Source organism: Pieris napi, chromosome 1 (assembly GCF_905475465.1).
Source record: "Pieris napi chromosome 1, ilPieNapi1.2, whole genome shotgun sequence".
NCBI lineage: Eukaryota > Metazoa > Arthropoda > Insecta > Lepidoptera > Pieridae > Pieris > Pieris napi.
The window spans coordinates 4,992,047-5,013,630 of NC_062234.1; the positions used below are offsets into that span (position 1 = coordinate 4,992,047).

At 35.8% G+C, this 21,584-nt stretch overlaps 1 protein-coding gene across 1 annotated transcript; it reads left to right on the top strand.

The window, feature by feature from the left end:
* The first annotated feature begins 19,982 nt into the window (after positions 1–19,982).
* Positions 19,983–21,347, top strand: LOC125051528 (centrosomal and chromosomal factor). Its single transcript, XM_047651912.1, has one exon. The coding sequence runs from the start codon at positions 20,113–20,115 to the stop codon at positions 20,713–20,715; it is 603 nt and encodes a 200-aa protein (XP_047507868.1). The 5' UTR covers positions 19,983–20,112; the 3' UTR covers positions 20,716–21,347.
* Positions 21,348–21,584: the final 237 nt, after the last annotated feature.

Consider the following 21,584-nt stretch of genomic DNA (forward strand, 5'->3'; position numbering starts at 1 on the left):
GACAAGAAAAAGATGGCGCGTAACCGAAAAATGTGACGCGTAACGAAAAAATGTTACACTAAATTTTTTTCCAATTTTTTTTTTTTTCAAAAACAAGCGCTCAATTAATTTGCATAGAAGTTCCACAAATGATGCAAGAGAATTTAGGAAAGATACGTAATATCGGTTCCGGACTTTTTCAATACCAAACGAATATTTTTGTATACTCAACGAATATCGCATGAATTATAAGTCTACGTTGTTAGTTCTTGAGACTGGAACAATAACCCCCATCAATGTTCAGTTCACGCTGTGTCCGGCTCGCAGCCTTTGAAATGAAAGGTAGGTATTATTATGAATTCAAAGAGCTCTTTACTGAAACACACCTTTTGTGTTGTTAAAATAAATAGTAGTTGCTTGGTGATTTCACCTGCGTGAAATGAGGTTTTATAATACTATTTGGTATATTTATTAATTCACTAGCTGGCCAGGCGAACATCGTACCGCCTAACAGTCGGTTCTTTTTTTTTAATACTTATTCTGCTATTCGGTACACCGGTCTAGCTAGAAAGATAAAAAAAGAAAGTTGATAATACAACAAATACATTATGTCAAAAATAAAAATTTACCTTCCCGGAACCCCTCCACTAACACTTGAACTTTATGATATGGTATTAAAGTTCAAATTGCCTTTAAATATTATTACGAATATTTTGTATGGGAATATAGAAAAGTGTTGTTTTTAGACTTTTTCACTCAATTCCTTCTAATTTTTCTCTCCGTAAGAACCATCCTCGTACTTCGAGGAATATTATAAAAAAAGAATCAGACAAATCGGTCAAGCCGTTTTCATGTTATGTCGTGACAACGGAAAACGGGTTTCATTTTTATATATATAGACTAAGTTTAGTAGGATCACCTTCATGACTGGAAGTCTTCTACGGTCCGCTTCACGACACTTTTCTTTTGCGAACTATAGAACTGCGGAATCGACTGCCGTTAGGGGTCGTCTCTGGTAGATACGAGCTCCAACTGTTTAAAGAAAGAGTATACTCCTCCCTAAAAGTCCGGCAACGCACTCGCTAAAATAGGTGTCCATGAGCTGCGATGACTGGCCTTTTTGGGCGTCGCGTAGGCTTTTTGCCCGCAAGTCCTATCCTATATATATATTATATTCAAAATTCTAAAAGAAACAAATGAATGTCAATAACAAATGAAACAGTGTCACTACAGCCAGCTATCGTGATCTTCTTTCTTAATAAGTAAGTCCGTAATCAAACTGTAATAAAAACCAAGTCTCGCAACTCAAGTCTTCTACTGCAAAATGTTGTCAGATCCATGTAATACCAAGTCGGTTAATTTATTCAGTCCCTACTTCAGGGACCTTGTCTTAAGGTATTACGTAATTAGCTAACCTAACAACATCTTATACTACCAAAAATCGTTTGTTTTTAATTGAAATGTTCATTTAACAACTAATTTATAAAGAATATAACGTATTAGGTATTAAAATATATCAGAAAAGTCTTTATTTGGTGCGACCTGGGAAAACTTTTAATTATATTTAAAACGATTCACTATATATTGTGCAATTTTAATAATACGTGATTATGCTGTTGTCTAACTAGATCACGCAAGCAACAATTATATTAAACCTATTCAATATGATACAAGTAGGTATATAAGTATGAAATTTGGCAGCGATAGGGTGCAGTCTATTGCGGCAGTAAGGTAAATAGCTGCCAGGCACAAGCTCTGTTGGGGATTACTGTTTCATCTATTAGGTTTAGGGAAAGCTTTGAACTACAGTCACGTATCTATAAGCTGACTATATATGTCATTATTACCCTTGTTATACTAGGTACTGGTCGGATACTGTATATTTACGTTACAGTTTGTATATTATTGGGGAAAGACATCTATATACGTATATAAAATTGTTATGTTGGTTTGTGTACACTTCAAAAACTCAAAAAGTTCTGCACCGATCGAACTGAAATTTAAGCATGATATATAATCCGCATCAAGCATTGTTTTTTTTCCACAAGTATTGCAAAATTAAACTTATATCATATGTATTTTTTGTTTTGTTTTTCATTTCTCAACTAATCACAATATGCCTAGCTAGTAAATAATAAAAACTTTATTTATAATAGAAATTGGTTGTGACAAAATTCATCTATCGCTGGTCCCTATACTAGGGAGTCGTTATAAAACCTCCATTGATAAAAATTCACACAAAACGTTTTTTTTAAACATAGGACCATCTCGAGCTGCGAGAGATTCGGATGAGTAGGGATTTCATTTACTAGTGGTCGCACCCATGCTTTTGTAGAATTCAACATCTTCTAAACTATCCTATACACGTATTTAAGCCCAAATAAATACCAAAAATACTTAAGCTTAGCTGTTTTGCTAACAAAGAGCTAATATACAAAGTCCGTAGTGTTCGTGTATGAACGATGTGAGGGCAATGGGCGTCTATAATGAAGCGGCAAATATTAATCTGTGTATTGTCGGTTTTTCTATTAAGAGCCGTCACATGCAGCTGACGTGCGGCAGTCTGTATATGTTCGGCTTCGGCTCTGTGGCGAATCGACCACTCTCCATACATATTACACATTCCCTTTTACTGTTATTTCACAGTGGCAGTTGGTTTCGAGCGCCCTTTATTTTTATTAGCGCATGGGAATATAATAAAAATACATTTTTTATTTATTACAAGCTTACAGTGGTCTCGACGTGAATTGGAAAGTGAATTGCTTTATACAATCACATTGCAGATTAAACCTAGTAAAATATATTAAAAAATAGCTGCTCTATTGTTGGCCTAGTGGCTTCAGCGTGCGACTCTCATACCTGAAGTCGTAGGTTCAATCCCCGGCTGTGCACCAATGGACTTTCTTTCTATGTGCGCATTTAACATTTGCTCAAACGATGAAAGAAAACATCGTGAGTAAACCGACATGTCTTAGACCCAAAAAGTCGACGGCGTGTGTCGGGCACTGGAGGCTGATCACCTACTTGCCTATTAGATTTAAAAATGAAACAGATTCAGATATCTGAGGCCAAGAACTATAGAGGTTGTAGCGCCACTGATTTATTTATAAAATATGTAAAATGCGCAAACGTTAATTTAGATGGATGCACCGTGGTCGTTGGTTCCAACCCCGGCTGTGCACCAATTGACTTTCTGTCCGGAAGGAAAACGTCGGGAGAATACCGGCATGTCCTAGACCCTTAGACACAGAAGTCCTGTCTATTTGGAAAAATCTAAATAGAATCAGACCCAGACCTAAAAAGATTGAAGCGCCCGCGATTTTTTAGTTGTCTTTAAAATATAGAATACTGTTACATTTAAAAAAAATACTACAGCATTATTAACAATTTAAAACTGTTAACCCCTATGCTATTTCCTCTACGCACATGTTTAGTTTATATTGCGATATGAAAATATATTATTTACGAACATGTGAATACGCCACCATCTGCGCAAATGTCTAATTACATACATGCAACCTACGTCACAGGGCGCGTCATATTTGTTCATAACGTTTATAATACATGTATAGACACTCCAATGTTATAAGAAAAGTATCACATATTAAAAGGTCATATGTTAAACATTCTAATGTTTTTATTACTATGCTTTATAAATCACATATGTATTTAAAGTTTGAATTCTGTTAGTAATAGTAAAGTATATAGTAGCTGTCCCTGTTAAAGGGATTTTTGAAGTTATACTTCTTTAGGCGCGTTATGAAAAATTGATTAGAGTGAAATTTTACGATTCGCGCGCACCGTGACACAAAATTAACAGAATGAAGTTGCCCACGGAAGATGCTACGGCATTGGAGATAATTTAAAAACAACATTTGAATAATAATAGAGTATATGTTACACTTAATGTAAGAGAATAATAATAAATATTTATTTATTTAATTTTTCAAATGTAAACTGAACTTTATTGACTATAATTACTCCTTTTCCAGTCTTTAATTATTTAATTGTAATTAATTATTTGCATGCAATCAAAAACTATTTTTAATAATGCCAAAGAAGTATAACTTCTTACGCGCGTACATAAGTACACGCACCCTTTTTTTTGTTTGTTTCTAGATGTAAGCTTTCATAAGAATGCCCGCTGGTGAACCTTTTTTTAGTTAAATAAATCCAAGGCAAGATGTGAATTTGACTTTAGCCAAACGCAGATATATAGCCTTAAGGTAAAGCACACATTTGAATTGCACTGCGCTGTGCAATACCGGATATTAATATTGCTTTAGTGAGGCCCCTCGCACGTCATTTAATTATCTTCCCAGCTAGTATTCGTGACATATTTGAATACTCCGGAGAGATGTGAGGGGTGTGGAGGACCTGTGTTTCGTTCACGCGAATAATTACTCAAATTACTGAAGAAATTCTTTACAAATTCTCAAAAGTACATTGAAGTTTCAGTTGTATGGAGCGGTCGGGAGCCGCGCACAAAGGCTATAGAATAAAAAACACTCTTTCATCTGAGATTGACGTACTTTTATTGCCTCTTTTATTATTTGTTGCCTGTCTAGCATATAAATCTTAGATGAATGTTGAATGTAAAAGAACATTACAAACTGGGAAACATAATGATAATAATAAAAATAAGAACTTTGGTAGAATGATTCATCTGTAACTATGTATGAGCGGTAAACATTATGTATTGTTAGGATCTGCAAGTAACAGGTTAACTAAAAATATATATCGATTTTATGTGATTTCAAACAAGAAAATGTAACAAATAAACTTTAACATTTATATAAGATTAGCGGCCCGTCCCGGCTTCGCACGGCTGGACATTTATTTTTTAAACATTTTTTGTAGATATTGATATGTTCTTTAATATTGAAGAACATATCAACGATGAAAGATATTTTTCTAGTTAGTTAGTTCCTTAATAATTTATTCTTGCTATTAAATCATCAGTGATAAGGTAGCATTCAAATTCTGAAAGAATTTTAAAAATAGGTCCAGTACTTTTTGAGCCAATGCGTTACAAACATACAAATCTTTCCTCTTTATAATATTAGTATAGATAATGTACGTTCTAATTTCACTGAATGTCAATAACTTGAGTAAGATAAGGTATCGTAGTATTATTTGAAACCACGACCTAAAAGTATAATAAACATAGTCAAAGCGTGGCTCGTACGAAAGTTATAAAATGTAGATTAGATAAGAGACCTTTCATAAAAATCTTTATTCGAGATTCATGCTCGAAATTTGAATAATAAACCTCAACTAGTTTTGTAAGACTTCTTTCATGCAATTCAACATGCAGACGTGATATATCAAAATTCCCAGTAGCCATACAAGCTGGCTGGTTTTTATGGACACAACTTTCTTAATGCCAGTTCTGCGACAAAGGCGAGCGTAATACGATTTTGAGAAATAACTTTAGCTTACGTGATTTCATTCCGATAACAATGAGTATTGGGGACGGAGCCGATCGCATGTTTTATTACACTTTCAATCACGAGAAACTATGCGCACTTACGAAGTAATAGCGTGAATGTGACCGGACGTGGACCCTTGGGCGTAACACGTCGTCATTCTAGATTTGGAACTGAATTATCGTGGGACAGCGCCTGGTACTCTGCAGATATGACGTCAACGATATTTTAAGACAAAAAATACCGCAGGCCTCTGACGCCGCTATCCGTTGTCTTGGTAATTAAAAACTGTATTTTGAAGAAAGAACTAATTCGTAAAGGGCAAGGTATGACCGATGATTAAATGGTGTGAAGGGCAACCTTTGAATATATTTTTTTAGCAAAATTATATACATTCGTGTGTGTGTATGTAATAAACAATAGTTGTTTCACACACACTTTTATAATTGATGCGAAGGGTAGCGGCGGAGAGATTTGTAGCAAAATTTATAATAAATTTCTACAATAAAAACACTTTTCGGTGCGCATTTGTGTCGCATGTTTCATAGTACAAAGTAACATAAGACATGTAAAATGCATATCAGTTTATCAAATTTCTGTGTAAAGAACGATAGTGTTGAAATATAGTTTATACATAAAACCTCAAATGCATATGTTATCACAAAAAATATTAGTACTCTTTTTTATCAAGTAAATAAAGAAACGGGTATTTTATTTTTTATTCATAATTTCGCATTTTGATGGTGTTTCATATATACATACTACAAAGAATGAAAGAAAAGAAAAATCACTAAAAGAAAATTCGAATGACGGCCGCATTATCAAGTATTGTAAAAATGACGTCATCAAATACCTGCAGTTTTTATCATCTTTTCCGTTGGAGTCAAAAAAATATGTTTTGTAGAGGGTGAAGCAACAGTATTTCTGTTCGAACCGACAACAACTTGTGTTTTTGTCAACCTTTGCCAAATTATTAGCTACTTGTGCATTCGAAACTGTACACATACAAATGTAACCAAATCCGTGAGGGAAAACAACAGCCATTTTAAACAACCGGAACCACTAAACATAGCGACTAGAGACTCATACAAAGCGATATATTAATGGCACATTGCTTCGTTCTCGAGGTAATAGAGATGTTCCAGTTTGCCGTATCATGTGTGACAATCATGTATTCTGTTCGAGTCACAGTCTCACATTGTCTAACGTTCACGTGTGAATTCAGCTATCACTCTCCAGTTTCCACATTTACAAATATGGCTGACTGCTCTATTCTATGCCTTGCTAGGTAAAAAATGAGTTAATTTTTATGCTAACAAAAATAGAAGCTTAGAATGATTTTGATCTTACGGTGCAGTTTACGCGAATCTGTATTGTTGTAATATCTATTCAAAACCGAAAGGCGACGTGTGGTATTAAGCGTACGAACATTCAAATTAATTCCTATTCATATATTTACGTGTCTGTCGCTAGCTTTAATATTCAACGTCAAACAAAGAGTTGCTGATGAAAATAAACAAAATACATGAGTTTTATAAGCGTTTTATGTTTTATAAACCTCTCCATTAAACCAAAAGTATTGCATTATATGTGCACTAACATTATGAGAGAAGAAAAAGATAAGTGGACGAAGAAAGTGACGGAATGGCTTCCTCGTTATGACAAAAGAAAACGAGGAAGACAAATAAAAAGATGGGAAGATGATGTGCGAAGAGTAGCTGGCCGGATGTGGCTACGTAAAGCTAGAAACAGAGAAGAGAGGAGGCCTATGATGTCCAAGGATAAGCTGTTTAACAGAATACAACCGGCTTGCCGATTAATAATTATTATTTATTTTTTATTTTTAGTGTGAAATTTTTAATATTTCTCATCTTTATGGCAAATACTTTGGCTTTTCAAATATAAAGGCTTTAAATTATTATAACATAATCTAACCTATTCCCGTTAAACCTTTCTGTTGGTTATCTTCATAGAAGGAAAGATTATAAAATAATGCAACGTTGTGAGATTATTCCGAAGCTCTAGGACTAAGTTTAAACATGAAAATCGCGTGATTTACGACATGTGCAGCCTTAACGCTCGGCTCACACCACGCAACGTATAAAACATATTAAAATATTTTTAAAAGAGCACATGTTACCCGCACAGTGCGCGGGAGTCGCCTCAGAAACGTTGTTTAACTTGAATTTACTGGAATATGCCGTAATTGGATTTGTTTGTTTTGTTAGAGCTCTTTGTAATCACACAGCTTTGTTTGTCCTTACTTAAGATAAACATAAGAAGTTGAAGTATATTTTCTTTGTTCCCTTTTAACGAACGGACTAAAGTGGGTTCTATGGAACTCACTCTAATGAGAACGCAATATTGTTGGAGTTGGAGAATGAAAGATTCACATACAATTTCTTGTAACTCCGAGGGATATTAATTACATTTGTATTACGACAATGTACCTATCACGTAATGTCACAAACGCTTAAATACTTTATTCAACGATAATGTATTTGATCTGATCAAATGAAGCCTCACTGAACTGTTACAAAGTAGAAAATAGCGAACGCAAACAAGCCGTATTGATTTTGCTAAGGTGTATCGTGCACAGGCGACCGTCGATGTAGAGCATAAATCTCGGAGCCGACCCATTTCCACCTAGACACAAACAGCTGCACAATTTCCTTTTCAAAATTCCTGTGAAATATCAGCTTAGCCAAAGTTATTTATTGTCTTATTATTTCCATTAAAAAAACTACAATCGCCCTCGATCACATACTCTTCCTGTTATTTGAACAAAAAAATATAGTTTAATGGCACCCCGAAGCGAGGTGGAGCGGGACAAAGCGGCTTCTCGGAGCAAATTGCTTATTTTTTGCGATCGGTTCGCGCCACAATAGGTCATTAGTCTCCCGGCTCCCGGCCACTGCCTGAGTCCTGACGCTAAGTGCATAATCACGTGGAATCGTGAATGTGGAGCTATTGTGAGTTACAAACGCTTATAGAAGTACGTAATACTGCTTACACCTATTCAAACGTCCTTTCATCGTAAGTATAAAAGAAAGACCTAAATGTACTCTTAAAGTATTTACTAATTTTAGACTAATAAAAAAGATCTTATCTTATACACAATCTAAAGATCTCAAATGATATTTTTATGTACACGGTATAAACATACGTATACACAGGTAGGTACTGTAATGAAAAATAGTTAAAGAGATCGTATTACACAAGGCGACAGAAACCCGAATATGGAATTCGCTTTGACAGTTATTTGTAATCAATTCCATAGTAATATTTATCATTACTGATAAATAATAATAAAAACATTACTGATACTAAATTAAATCTCTATTTCCATGCGTAAGGACTTTTGAGCGCAACACGACCGGGTGAATAACAATACCGTGAATTGAGCAGTAATCGTAAAACAATGGAAGGTTGGCTCCGCGCGGACTCGAACCCACTCGCTTTATGACCAGTTTTACGAGAAACAATTAAAAACTGACGCTCAAATTGCATCACGTTTTACATAGACTTGTGGGATACACAAACGTATAAAATACATTATTTTTCGTCCTTCGAAAGTACAAAGACCGTCATTTTCTTTTCTGGTTTAACAAAGAAGTTAATAGTCGTCAGAAATATGTAATGTTTAGTGTGGTTAGTGGTTGGTGAACACACATATTGTTGGCTGACGAATTATCGCTAAGTTAAGATCATATAGACAACAGCAGAAAATGGAACAGTAATTTGCAAAATAATAGATAATATACGTGTAAAACTTGTATACTTAGCCCCCAATTGTGTATGGAGACACATTTATGGATCGTTAATTGTTGCTCTTTATAAACAAGTAGGTGATTACTTGCACTTGTTGAAGTTATACTTAGGCGCGTTATTAGAAATTGATGAGAGTAAAATTTTACGATGCGCGCGCACCGTTACACAAAATTAACAGAATGAAGTTACCCACGGAAGATGCTACGGCATTGGACATACATAATTTAAAAACAACATTCGAATATTAATAGAATTTATGTTACACTTAATTTAAGAGAATAATAATAAATATTTATTTATTTAATTTTTCAAATGTAAACTGAACTTTATTGACTATAATGACTCCTTTTCCAGTCTTTGATTATTCAATTGTAATTAATTATTTGCATGCAATCAAAAACAATTTTTAATAATGCCAAAGAAGTATAACTTTTTACGCGCGTACATAAGTACACGCACCCTTTTTTTCTAGACGATTGTATTCGTCGGAACAATAAAATAAAAGCAAACCATTCAAATGAAAATTGTAAACGTTGTTGTTTCAAAGCTGCTGCAGTTTTCCTGACAATATTTCATTGTACATTGTGTGCAAACCTTATCCTGTTATTGTGTCGACCGGGCAGTGTCGGGTGACAAAACATGTTATATGCAGTATTTTACTCCGCCAGTACTGAATTAGTACCAACAATCACACAAGTCAGTTTAATATTATTTACAACGTGTGAATTTCATAATATTTATTCTTAACTTGTAAGTCTACCATTCCCAAACATCGAAGTTTAATTGCTTTAACAGAATACGTAACTAAAGGTATATATGTATATAGTTATACTCGCTGAAACGTTGGTTAAAGTCAACTTTTACTTTAAAAAATACATATCGAATTGTATACTTTCTCCTTAGGCTTTGAATTCAGTTAAAACGAGTCTTTATCAGTTGTTAATTCGAATAAATTAAATTCCCAGTGACTTCGATGTAGATAAAGGATAAGGCAAAATGTTCTCAGAACCCTTTATAATTGATACTGAATGTATTATATTGTAGTATAAAAAGCCAACTCATACAAATGCTAATCCGGGACATGATTACAATTTGAACTCACGGCCGGCCGCCCGGCATCCCAGCCGCGATGTCTCCGTAATTATTCTCATTGAAAAGGGTTATATTCCACCCTAATTCTCAGATTTCTTTGTTGTTTTCGACCCATTTCACTTAAGTTCAAGCAAAATTGTATGCAGGCACAAAAAGTTAGACATTATGCGGTCGGGCACACAATGCATATTGCAAAACTCATTCGCCGTCGCTGCCTTGTGGCCATGCTACGTACTTCTATAGTCTTCATAGTATATAGAAAACGCGTATTCTGCGACTTTGTATTCTGTAAACCCATGAAAGCGTTGCAGCTGCGGAGCGCAAATAACTCCAGCTATATCTTTGCTATAACTATAAAGCAGTGCTCTTCTTGTTTCTGAAAGCTCTTTTCTGCTTTCTGCAATGCATTTCGCGTGGAATACTAAAACGTTGCTGTATGATAGTTGGATAGTTCAAACGCAGAATGTATAAAGTTGGACATGAATTATTGAATAAAGTTCTGTGTAGTATGAACACCATCTATATAAAATAATTCAAATGTTATTTCGTGACTGAATACGTTTTGTAAAAAAGTATTCCCTTTCAAATACACGCAAAGATTTCTATTTTTCTCAAGCTTACTTTTTAGATTTGCTTCTGACTTTTTCATTATCAGCATTTCAATACTGTACTCAACAGTTATACATTACTGGAATATATTTTCTATTATGAGGTTGATTCTTAAATCTCACATCCAAAATAATTTATGTACTTCTGACAGACGGCATTCAAATTAAAGGCCTTCAAGTTCAGCCAACACTACAAAATTGGACCATTAATTTACTAGTTGTGGCGACAGTGAAACACTTGAAACTGTTCAAAACTCCCCTCGCATGGCACCCAACTCCGAACCTAGTTGTGTTCACGTGATGTTTGGTAATGTCACTAATGACGTATTTTCTATACAAGTGTCACTGAGGGAATATCCAAGTGATGTTTATTCATCAATTTCTTTGCGTGCTCAAAGTTATTCTAAAGGTAGAGCTAGTAGATGCTAGGGTTGCCGCAATATTAACATACAATGTTAGAATCGAGACGTGGCGTTTTTATTATGTTTCCGTTCTGCGTATTCACAAAATCATACTAAATTTGAATGTCAAACATGCGAGGGATATGGTATCTTGCCGTGTGGTACGTATTGTTGAATAGAAAAGTAATAGTATCAGATCATCGACGTATATAGTCTGGTGAATTAATATAAATTTTCCCCATTGCAAAAATCACGTATTATATATCCGACCTAAGGAAATGTCAATGCGTTCATATTAGTAACTAATAACGAGAATTAGGTATGACTCAACCTATTAACTTAAAAATTCTACGTAGGAGGATATAAAATAATATGAATAACATATTTGGCGAAATTTTTTCGTAATCGAAATCCATTTATTACAGACAAACTCAATTCAAATTTAATCAAGTTTTGTTAATTACAAAGTTTATAAAAATACTTGACATCTGACAAGTGACTCGCAGGCCCATTATGTAAATATGTATATAAATGTACTTTAATAGTATTTAAATTGCTCGTGTTCGGCCTCCTGTTGTAACAGTCCAAATGCTAACGACCCCCATACTTTCCGTTCATACTCCGCTACTTTCCTTTCATTATTTTTTAAGTTACGGCTCGGAATTCGATTTCCGCTGCGACAGTCAATAATAAGTAGTTGTCGTGCTGACGTATTTGAAATGACATGTGATATTGGATAACAATCACACAGCGCGCACGGTATTTCACAAAAGCCTGCTACATCGATGTACCTATTATGTACTATACTGTGAATTAATTAAAAAAAACAGTAAGAACTTATTCTGCAAATTTTAGCGCTATGAATAGTAATTTTTAAGCTAGGATTCGATTTGTTATTATTCTATCACAATAATTTTACGTTGGAGTGAAAGCTATAGATATAATGGAATTTAGCGGATGAATACATCATCACGGACACAATAGTAGTCGATTTGCACATGACCCGAGCCGCTGGTCCCAGGTGAACTCTTTGTGTTCGATTTTGAACGAAAGACGTGTGAACGGCCAAATTGAACTGCAGAATTTGAAAGGTCTAAGACAAAAAAATTTCATGCATTCACAGTTTGTTGCACGAAAGTACAAACAATTAGAGCTACGGGCGCCCTTCTTCCAGACAACCCTACAAGAATGGTAAAATGCCACATAACTTTATTAGAAATGTATCACACCTTTATTAAATCTAGTTTATAACCGTTAGAATTTCAAGGTCATGTTAGAGATACCATATCGACAAATATTGTTTGAAGAAGGGATATTTAATGGAAATATAGAGTACGAGTTGGAGCTGGGAGACAGAATAGGCGTTCCATAGTCTTACGTTGACAGTAGTTACCTATATGTGTTTTGAACAAACAAATAAACATATCCAACTGTGTAGATATATATATATTATCTAGATCACAGCCTGGGATGTAGGTATGCAATTAATGCTAATTCGATTTATTGACGGCTACACAATATATGCATATATTAATATTACTAACACTTAATGATAGATGAATACGTAATATATGTAAAGAATTCTCTATAATATGTTTATTATATAATGACTTTCGTTTTTTAAATAATAGAAATTATTAGGGGTTAAAGTATAAATGTATCTTTAATAAGCTTATGTATTTATAAAATATTAACGAAATATGTATTCCTATTACCGAACATATTAACTCTAATGAACGTCAATAAAAGAATTAAATGATTTTAAATTTATAATTATTACCAGTTCTCAGTCATCCGTACGTACATCAACGTAACGAACGCAACGAACAAAAAACTCCTTCACTAAAATATATATATATATATATATATATAGTATCTAAAATATGACAAACAAAATGGCAGATGAACAACCATAGGTTAGGCATCCCACATGCCACTTTGCTGTTTGATGTTATACACTATAATGCAGAAAAACAAACAAATATTCGTCAAAAGAATTATAAGTGCAAATCAACTGAACATTTTGCAATAACCACTTACTAAGTCCCACACGTTATATTACTTATATTTAAATGTTAAAAATATATAAATACTGAAGGTAGAAGATAATGTTCTCTTTTTTATACTGCACCTATTTATAAGATTGCCTATTAATATATTAATGATACATTGAATAATTCTTCCTTTTGCCCGCTAAGCTTCAGACCACCCTCCGTTTAATACCAGCATTTGAATGGGTATTTGGGCTCGTAATATTAAATTTATATAAAACAAAGATAAAAATATCTGGCCGACCATTTTATTCTTAGTTCATGCAGTAGGTACTTGCGTCGGTAGGAATTCGTTCTATCGCCTTTTTGAAATATGTAATATTTCTGAATGTACCAAATAAGGTTTCTTATACGATTATAAGTTTAATTAATTTTATTTTTGCCGATTGCAAAATATAGGTACTTTCTTCGGAATGTAAGGGCACGTATTTTAGTCATTGTTGAGTATTAATGTAAGCACAACGTTGCCACGTGAGCTGCGAAGCACACCTATTTCCTATAGATACGTATGACATGTGGTTTTGAAGGCGCGGAAAACTTTAGTACATGAAAGCAATTTTACTTGGTCTGGTATTTTTATTACGGATTTTCAAATCTTCAGAGATGTAGTCAAAGTTTAATTTTACAAACTATTGACTCGCGAAGCAGCGGAGCGCATCTTTTCCCTCGACTTGAGGATTTTGCCGAACGCGAAACGAGTTTTTGACGGTAATGTAGCAATTATTGCAGAATTTTCAAATCTTCACAGGTGGAGTTGTCAAAGTTTCAATAGTCTAAGTACTTAGTTGCTCGCAGCGTTGCCACGCGAACTGCGTAGGAGCGTATCGCATTTTGTCTCGACTTGAGAATTTTGACGGACCTGCGGACGAGGTTTGCTTGTCATCGAGATAAGCCTAGTTTTATATATATAGCCCTGTCAAAATTGGGTGTGCATAGTTTATGATGCTTGAAAAGGTAATGTACATTAGTTAGCGAACAAATCATGTGTGACGGACTCTACTCCAGTCAAATTACGAAATAAATAAACATGAGCGAACACAGTTTGGGGATTTTGAGGATCGATAGGGGGGTGTATTCTGAGCATAAATTCCAATTTGAGGGGTTGTACTGAGGTCAGCTCAAGGTCATTTCGATGGAAACGCGTTTAATTCGATATCTCGAGAATGGTTAGTGTTAGGCGAAAAATTGTAGAGACCTTTTCTTTTCCTAACTAAATTTACTAACTTTTTTATTAGAAACTTTTTTTTATAACATTAATATTTTTCAAGTTATTACTCCCGCAAGGCAGAAATTTTACTTTTTTTTCAATTTTTCGTCGTTTTCTCCCCAACCATTTAATTTTATTAAATTTTACCGATCATGGAAGTGTAGATCTTTTAATTATGAACAATTTTGTTCTTAAACTTTTTTCCGTAATGCCAATACCTTCGGAGTTATAGATTACTTTACCGAGCGAAATCCGCGCCACTGTCGCAATATAAAAAGGTCAATCGATTAAACTATTTAAAAATTAGGTATTTAATTAAGGTAATTTAAGTAAATTAACAATTAAAACTGTTTCACACATTTATTTATAGAAAAATAGGTTATAAAATTCGGAATATTAAGCACCCGAGGTCGATGGAAGTGATTCGTGAATATTCGTGGTCCTGACGGTATCGAGGCATACGTCGTCCTAAATTATCCGGAGCTGGTTTCAATGACATCGCTATCGGCTAATAATTACTGATTAATTATCATTATTAATCATATATTAAGATTAATAATTTACTGAGATCGATTGCGTGCAAATGCAAAACCAAATGCGGCAAAGCGTGCGAATGCAGAAAGGCCGGCCTCTTTTGCTCAGTGATTTGCACCAATTGCCAAGAGAACTATTGTTCGAATGTCGCGAACGTTATCGACGATGATGATCTTGACGCAATGGACGAGGATGACGTATGCCCCGATACCGTCAGGACCACGAATATTTACGAATCACTTCCATCGACCTCGGGTGCTTAATATTCCGAATTTTATAACCTATTTTTCTATAAATAAATGTGTGAAACAGTTTTAATTGTTAATTTACTTAAATTTACCTTAATTAAATAAATAATTTTTAAATAGTTTAATCGATTGACCTTTTTATATTGCGACAGTGGCGCGGATTTCGCTCGGTAAAGTAATCTATAACTCCGAAGGTATTGGCATTACGGAAAAAAGTTTAAGAACAAAATTGTTCATAATTAAAAGATCTACACTTCCATGATCGGTAAAATTTAATAAAATTAAATGGTTGGGGAGAAAACGACGAAAAATTGAAAAAAAAGTAAAATTTCTGCCTTGCGGGAGTAATAACTTGAAAAATATTAATGTTATAAAAAAAAGTTTCTAATAAAAAAGTTAGTAAATTTAGTTAGGAAAAGAAAAGGTCTCTACAATTTTTCGCCTAACACTAACCATTCTCGAGATATCGAATTAAACGCGTTTCCATCGAAATGACCTTGAGCTGACCTCAGTACAACCCCTCAAATTGGAATTTATGCTCAGAATACACCCCCCTATCGATCCTCAAAATCCCCAAACTGTGTTCGCTCATGTTTATTTAACCCGTTTTTAGTCATAATTTGACTGGACTACTCACCCTGTACACACACAGCGGGTGTGCGATCTATTCAATTCTAAATGGCACAATACGTAAATAATAAGTGAGAAATGTGCCGTGCCGCGCAAATGCGTTTCAAGCTTTCAATTTTTTCTTAAATATAATTTATATTCAGACTTTCGAATTGAATAGAAACAAAAGTTATGTAATATTCGAAGACCAAAAGTTTTGACATAACATTGTATTTATCTTATACATACATAATTATATTTAATTGAAATTTCTTCTTACGTCATCGTCCTTGCAGCGACACGATACTACAACGGTCCAGGAATTAGGTCTTTGTAATAAATAGTTTTCGATTGGATCAACCAAAAAAAAAACAATATTGGAATAATAAAGATACGATCTTGGTAAGTCAGAAAATGTAGATGGCTCTTTTATTTCTCATTAAAAGTTAGTAAGTAGACATAGTAAGACACCAGCCAAAAATAATGATTCATAAATTAAAGACTCACAAATTTATTCATAAAAACTAAAGCCGTTTACCATCATTGGCCCCTGTCTATCTAATTGTGATTACACTGTGATGGAAAGAGACAGAGTCAGTTAGTTACAATAGTGTATGACGTAAAACTGCTATAATCTTTAATTCAAACACAAAAACTTATTATTTTTATTACTATTTAAGCTATATCTACATTACATAGTTTATATACAAAAATATACCTATAAAACACATAAGTTAATCAATAACAAGAAATATTATTCTAAAGAATTGATTTGTTTGGGCAATAAAAACCCGAAGACCGACCGACCGTAGCTGTCATTGTATTTGGGAGCGCCGAAACTTTCGCTATATTTATCAAACGATATCTGAACAAAAGCGATTTATTTGAAGAGTTCTTTAAAAATATTCCTCTTTTGTTCGGGAAAATAACAAAAGGCGACTTAGTGTCGCGCAATATCGCTTCAACCTCCTCCCTGCACGACATAACCCTGCTTTGGCTTAAATACACCGTCGTATTAACTTCAAACCTATTTAATACCTTCGCCCTAACAAGGACTTTAATTCACGTGGTGCTGACGTTTCTTCAATAATTCAAGCTTAAACAGGATATATAGACTATGGTTATAGGTAGAGAATTTTAACATTGTTGCCAGTGTGGTCATGTTTATCAAGTAATTGAGAATGTGTAGAAATCAACCAGTTAAATACAAGTCCCGCAATCCCATGTTGGAGAAATGGGGAAATGCGTCTGTTTTATTTATAAGTTTTGTAAGGCAATCTATGCCCTCCAACACTCAAGTATTGGAGGTTAACTACAATTCGGTTTGTTGTTATATAGAGGAATATTTTACAAAATCTTAAGTATATCTTTGTTAATTAACTTACCTTAAAGTGTATCACCAATACGTACAGTTTGAGAGTTTAAAGTACAATTATTATACTGAAAATAACAGCTTTGAATGGTCCAGCAATAGTCGATAGTCGATACCTCGTCCCGCGTAAGGTACTTAATAAATTAGAACCAATTTTTATTTTACGTTTCTCTGTTTAATTTATCTTAGCTCTTGTTCGTTTCTCACAATAGATTTGAGAAATGGATCACCTGTCATAATGGATAAAATGTGAGCAAGGCTGGAATTAAAAAATAATGTACAAAGGTTGCCTGTTAAAGCTCAAACGACATTGTCGCTTGTAATTGTTAACGCTAGACCGCTCCGAGATGTGGTCTCGGCAAGGGGAGACAATCTCTCTATTCATCTCAACAGATAAAGGAACCACCCATTCTTCGTTGAAAGTATATACTTTGACATAGTATATATATATATACATTGTGATTAACCAAGTAAATTAAACGTGCCTTTGAAATTAACCCTATAATACATATACTCTAATACCGCTTTTTAAGAGAAGTTATTACTTTTAGTTTTACAGAACAGACGACGTACATTAGCTCTTTCGTCTCTTTCTGTCAAACTGTGGTTACGCTATGATGGAATGTGACAGATGATCGCTTGTGACAAAACCAATCACAGCGGCGCAACCGTCGCGCAATCATAGTACAAACTGGAGAGCATTTTTAACGGTGCGTAGTATTTGCTATACAATTAGATAGCATATTAATATGTTTACTTAACGAGTGCCAGATTAACCTCGTGGAAAGGGTAGCCCTATTCACCTTATCAAGGAACGAACTTACTAACATTATTAAGGCAAAATACAAAATACCATCCGTATCACCTCGACGTCCGTCGTTCCACAACTGAGCGTTTTTCTAAGGCAGTTTTTGCCGCGCACCACCACTATGTGGAATCAGCTTCCCACTAAAGTGTTTCCGAACCAATTCGACTTAGGGTCCTACAAGAAAAGAGCGTACCAATTCTTGAAAGGCCGGCAACGAACTTGCGAGTCTCCTGGCAGTGTGTGTGTCCATGTGTGGCGATATCACTTAAAAAAATTTATCTATACTGTAAAAACCTAATACAAATATGTTTTTAGTTGCAGTTATAGGAATTGTAGCGAGTCCATACTATGCGCGAAGAGGCTGCCAATGTTTCAAAATCCAATTAGATTTTATTTGCAGACAGGAGTCATATTTAGCGCTAAGATAACACACGGAAACCTACGTGTACAATAAGTTCTTCAGGTTCTTTCAAAGCTTGAAGGAATAATAAGTAAAGTATTTAAGGAATGTTGAAAATAATTTGTTTTGCCTACGCATGAGCCGCTTGTATCATCTAGTTAGAAGTGTTGTTTGTTAAGATCTAATTCATACATATTCCATATCTCTTGTGTGTAAATGCTCGGATACAAGGCTCGAAGCTCTCGTGTCGCGGCCGGAGCCTGAATAAGACCTTTACTTTAATGTATTCATTGTTTTCCATAATATGTTTACGACTGAGTGCAAATAATATTATTGTGTTTACTCACTGTTACTAATTTTGTTAATATATCTAAAAATCTAAAAGTAAGCATATTTAATTAATAAACACGTAAGTAATTCAAAAGTGATTCTTGGCAGTCTTGGTCTCAGATTTATGTATTTATTCAGTTAATGTGTTGCCAAACGTTATATTAAAACTAAAATACTATTTAAAATTACAGAAGCAAAACATTATACATATAACAATTAGTTGGGAATAGAGATTCAAGGAAACTACACTTAAATAAATATCAATAGATAATAGCTGTGATACACGATTATTGTTATATAATATTTTTCCATTATAAGAAATCAACCTTCTTTCCGTCACCCGTCGTAATTTTTTAAGTCCCAGTATCTGGGTTTCTCGTAACTTTTTCCTTCACTGCATGGATAATAATAATACATTTTTTTATTATTAAACTAGGCGCTGATTATTCCACCGCTTTATATGCTAGAATTGAATGACCTGTGGGAAGATCAAACCGCATAGCTTCATAGCCTGCAGCCCGCATCAAGTCTACTCCCAGCCACTCAGGTTTCGTGGTTTGCGGATACAGCTATCTTACCGAAGACTTTTGTCTTAATTTGCTTCTGTAGTTGACTAATGAAACATGTTTCATTAAATATCAGTGTCAGTTTATGTACGTTTCTTGGAATTTTATTCAGTACCAATCATAAAGGTAACCTATAGACGAAAGCGTTGCTGACTGTTTTAATTTGTATTTCATCGAATTTTTGCAACCGTTCCTCGGGTTTTCTTTCTAAGCTAATCTAATAGTGCATTTAAAGTATATTTTAAATAAAGGTTGCGTTCAACTTAAAATTTATATCATTAATTGGGTAATTATGCCGAAAAATTTGGTAGTTTCTTTTGACGATAGCCGCGACAGTCGCGTCAATGAGACATTTGAATTTCAAGTTTCTTTGTCTCGCGGCGCCTACTACGTGGCCCGATCAGCTGTTTGACATTCGCTAAGCCTTCACGACTGCGCCCTGCAAGCACCCCGTGGCCTAGCGGACAGCGCAAGCGTCGCCATCTTTATCGAGCGGAGCGCCGCCGCCGGCCCGCCCCGCGACTTGTCGCCGGGACTCCGCGGAGGGAGTACAGGGGGAAGGGAGCACACCGCGCACGCGTGGCGCCCGCTCGCTCAGTCTAACGCTCGTCGCCGAATTGCGCGCACGTTTTGCGCGCTTTCCCTCACAAGATCAGCTGATCGGCGCGCGCCCCGCGGCGCACATGCCGTGAGGCCGCGCCCGCACCATGACGGGCTACGCCCGCGGCGAGGCCGATTTTGCCGCTGACCGCTTCCGGCGGGATACCCGGCCCGCCTCGCTGGCTCCAAAGGATTACTCGGTGCCTTTACACGTAGACTGCAGTATCGAATACGAGCTTCCCGACTGTGCCAAGCCGCCGCAGGGCGTCAAGATCGAGCCGTTGCTCATGATCCACCCCTCGCATTTCCGGAGGCTCGAAAGCCTAAGACGTGTGCCGTTCGTGAATAATCTGCCACGGACGGAGGGCGCGGTGCCGGCGGGCGGCGGGCTGGGTCCCACGCCAGCGGCAGCCGCACCGGACGCCCGAAGCCGTGGCCGCCAAGCGAGACGCTGTTGCCGCGCGGCACCTGCCCCACCAGTACCGCCGCCCCAACCAGCTGCAGCCCAGAGAGCACGCTTACCCGAAGATGCGCGCCGCTACAGGCTTGAGTATCTAACGGAAGGCAGCAAGCTATCCCGCGGCCGGCTAAAGGCGCACCCATACCTGCCGCCCGAGGCGCTGGACTGTGATATCCGGGCGCTGCCGCCCCCAGCGCACTACGAGCGCTTCGACAAGCGAGCGCTGCAGCAGCTGCCGATCTACATGTAGCCGCTCGGGCCGCATTCTGTGATGTTTCGTTGTAATTAGCTAGTGTTAAGTGCCCCGCGACCCGCGGACGGACCCGATACCAAATAGTACCTATGTGCGTTGATATATTGTTTGAACGTGGAGTTATGTGTTGTGGACGCGCTACGGCTGACGTCAGTCGGACCCGCCGGCGGACGGCAGGTTGCCCACCGACTCGAACCTATTTATTCGCAGTAACCGACGCTTCATAAATTATTGTACGGTCGCTGATTCGTTGCGTATTTCTGTATAAGATATCATATCGATAAATATATGTTCAAAAATTGTATTATATTAAAATAATATGTACCTATAGAGTAAAAACATGAAAGTGAGAAAAAAATATTACGAATAAAACTAGTTATAGTTATGTTTTCGATAGGTGATGATATAGGACAGTCCCGAGTGAACTAGATTCGTACTCTATTCTCATTTTGTAAGCAGTTATGTTTGTTAAAATTATATAATATAAAGAGTCCTCTGATGAATAGTCTGATTAACAAATATTCGGCATGTAAAAGTCTTTATAATGCGCTTACTTAGCATATCATAGTATTATATTGTGTCATAGTCCAATGCCAAAAATATAACTATCTTTTTACAAAAATCCCTAATGCATCGTTTTATTTCGTTTGCCGTTTGTGTCCATAGTGTCCTTGTGTAGTGTTATTAGTATTACAAATTACAAGTGCTGTGTCATCAGATGGATGTTGACGAACCTGGATTGCATTTAGCAAAGGTACCGTAAGTATGGACTAAAGAGACTGACATTTTAAAACAATTCTCCTAAGTCTAATATAGGTAATTAGAGGAGCATGCTCTACCACCTTTCGTGTAATAAATGTAAATGC

Bases quoted from the DNA above. Each gene is read 5' to 3' on its own strand.
- LOC125051528 (XM_047651912.1), top strand. From the start codon at position 20,113: ATGACGGGCTACGCCCGCGGCGAGGCCGATTTTGCCGCTGACCGCTTC.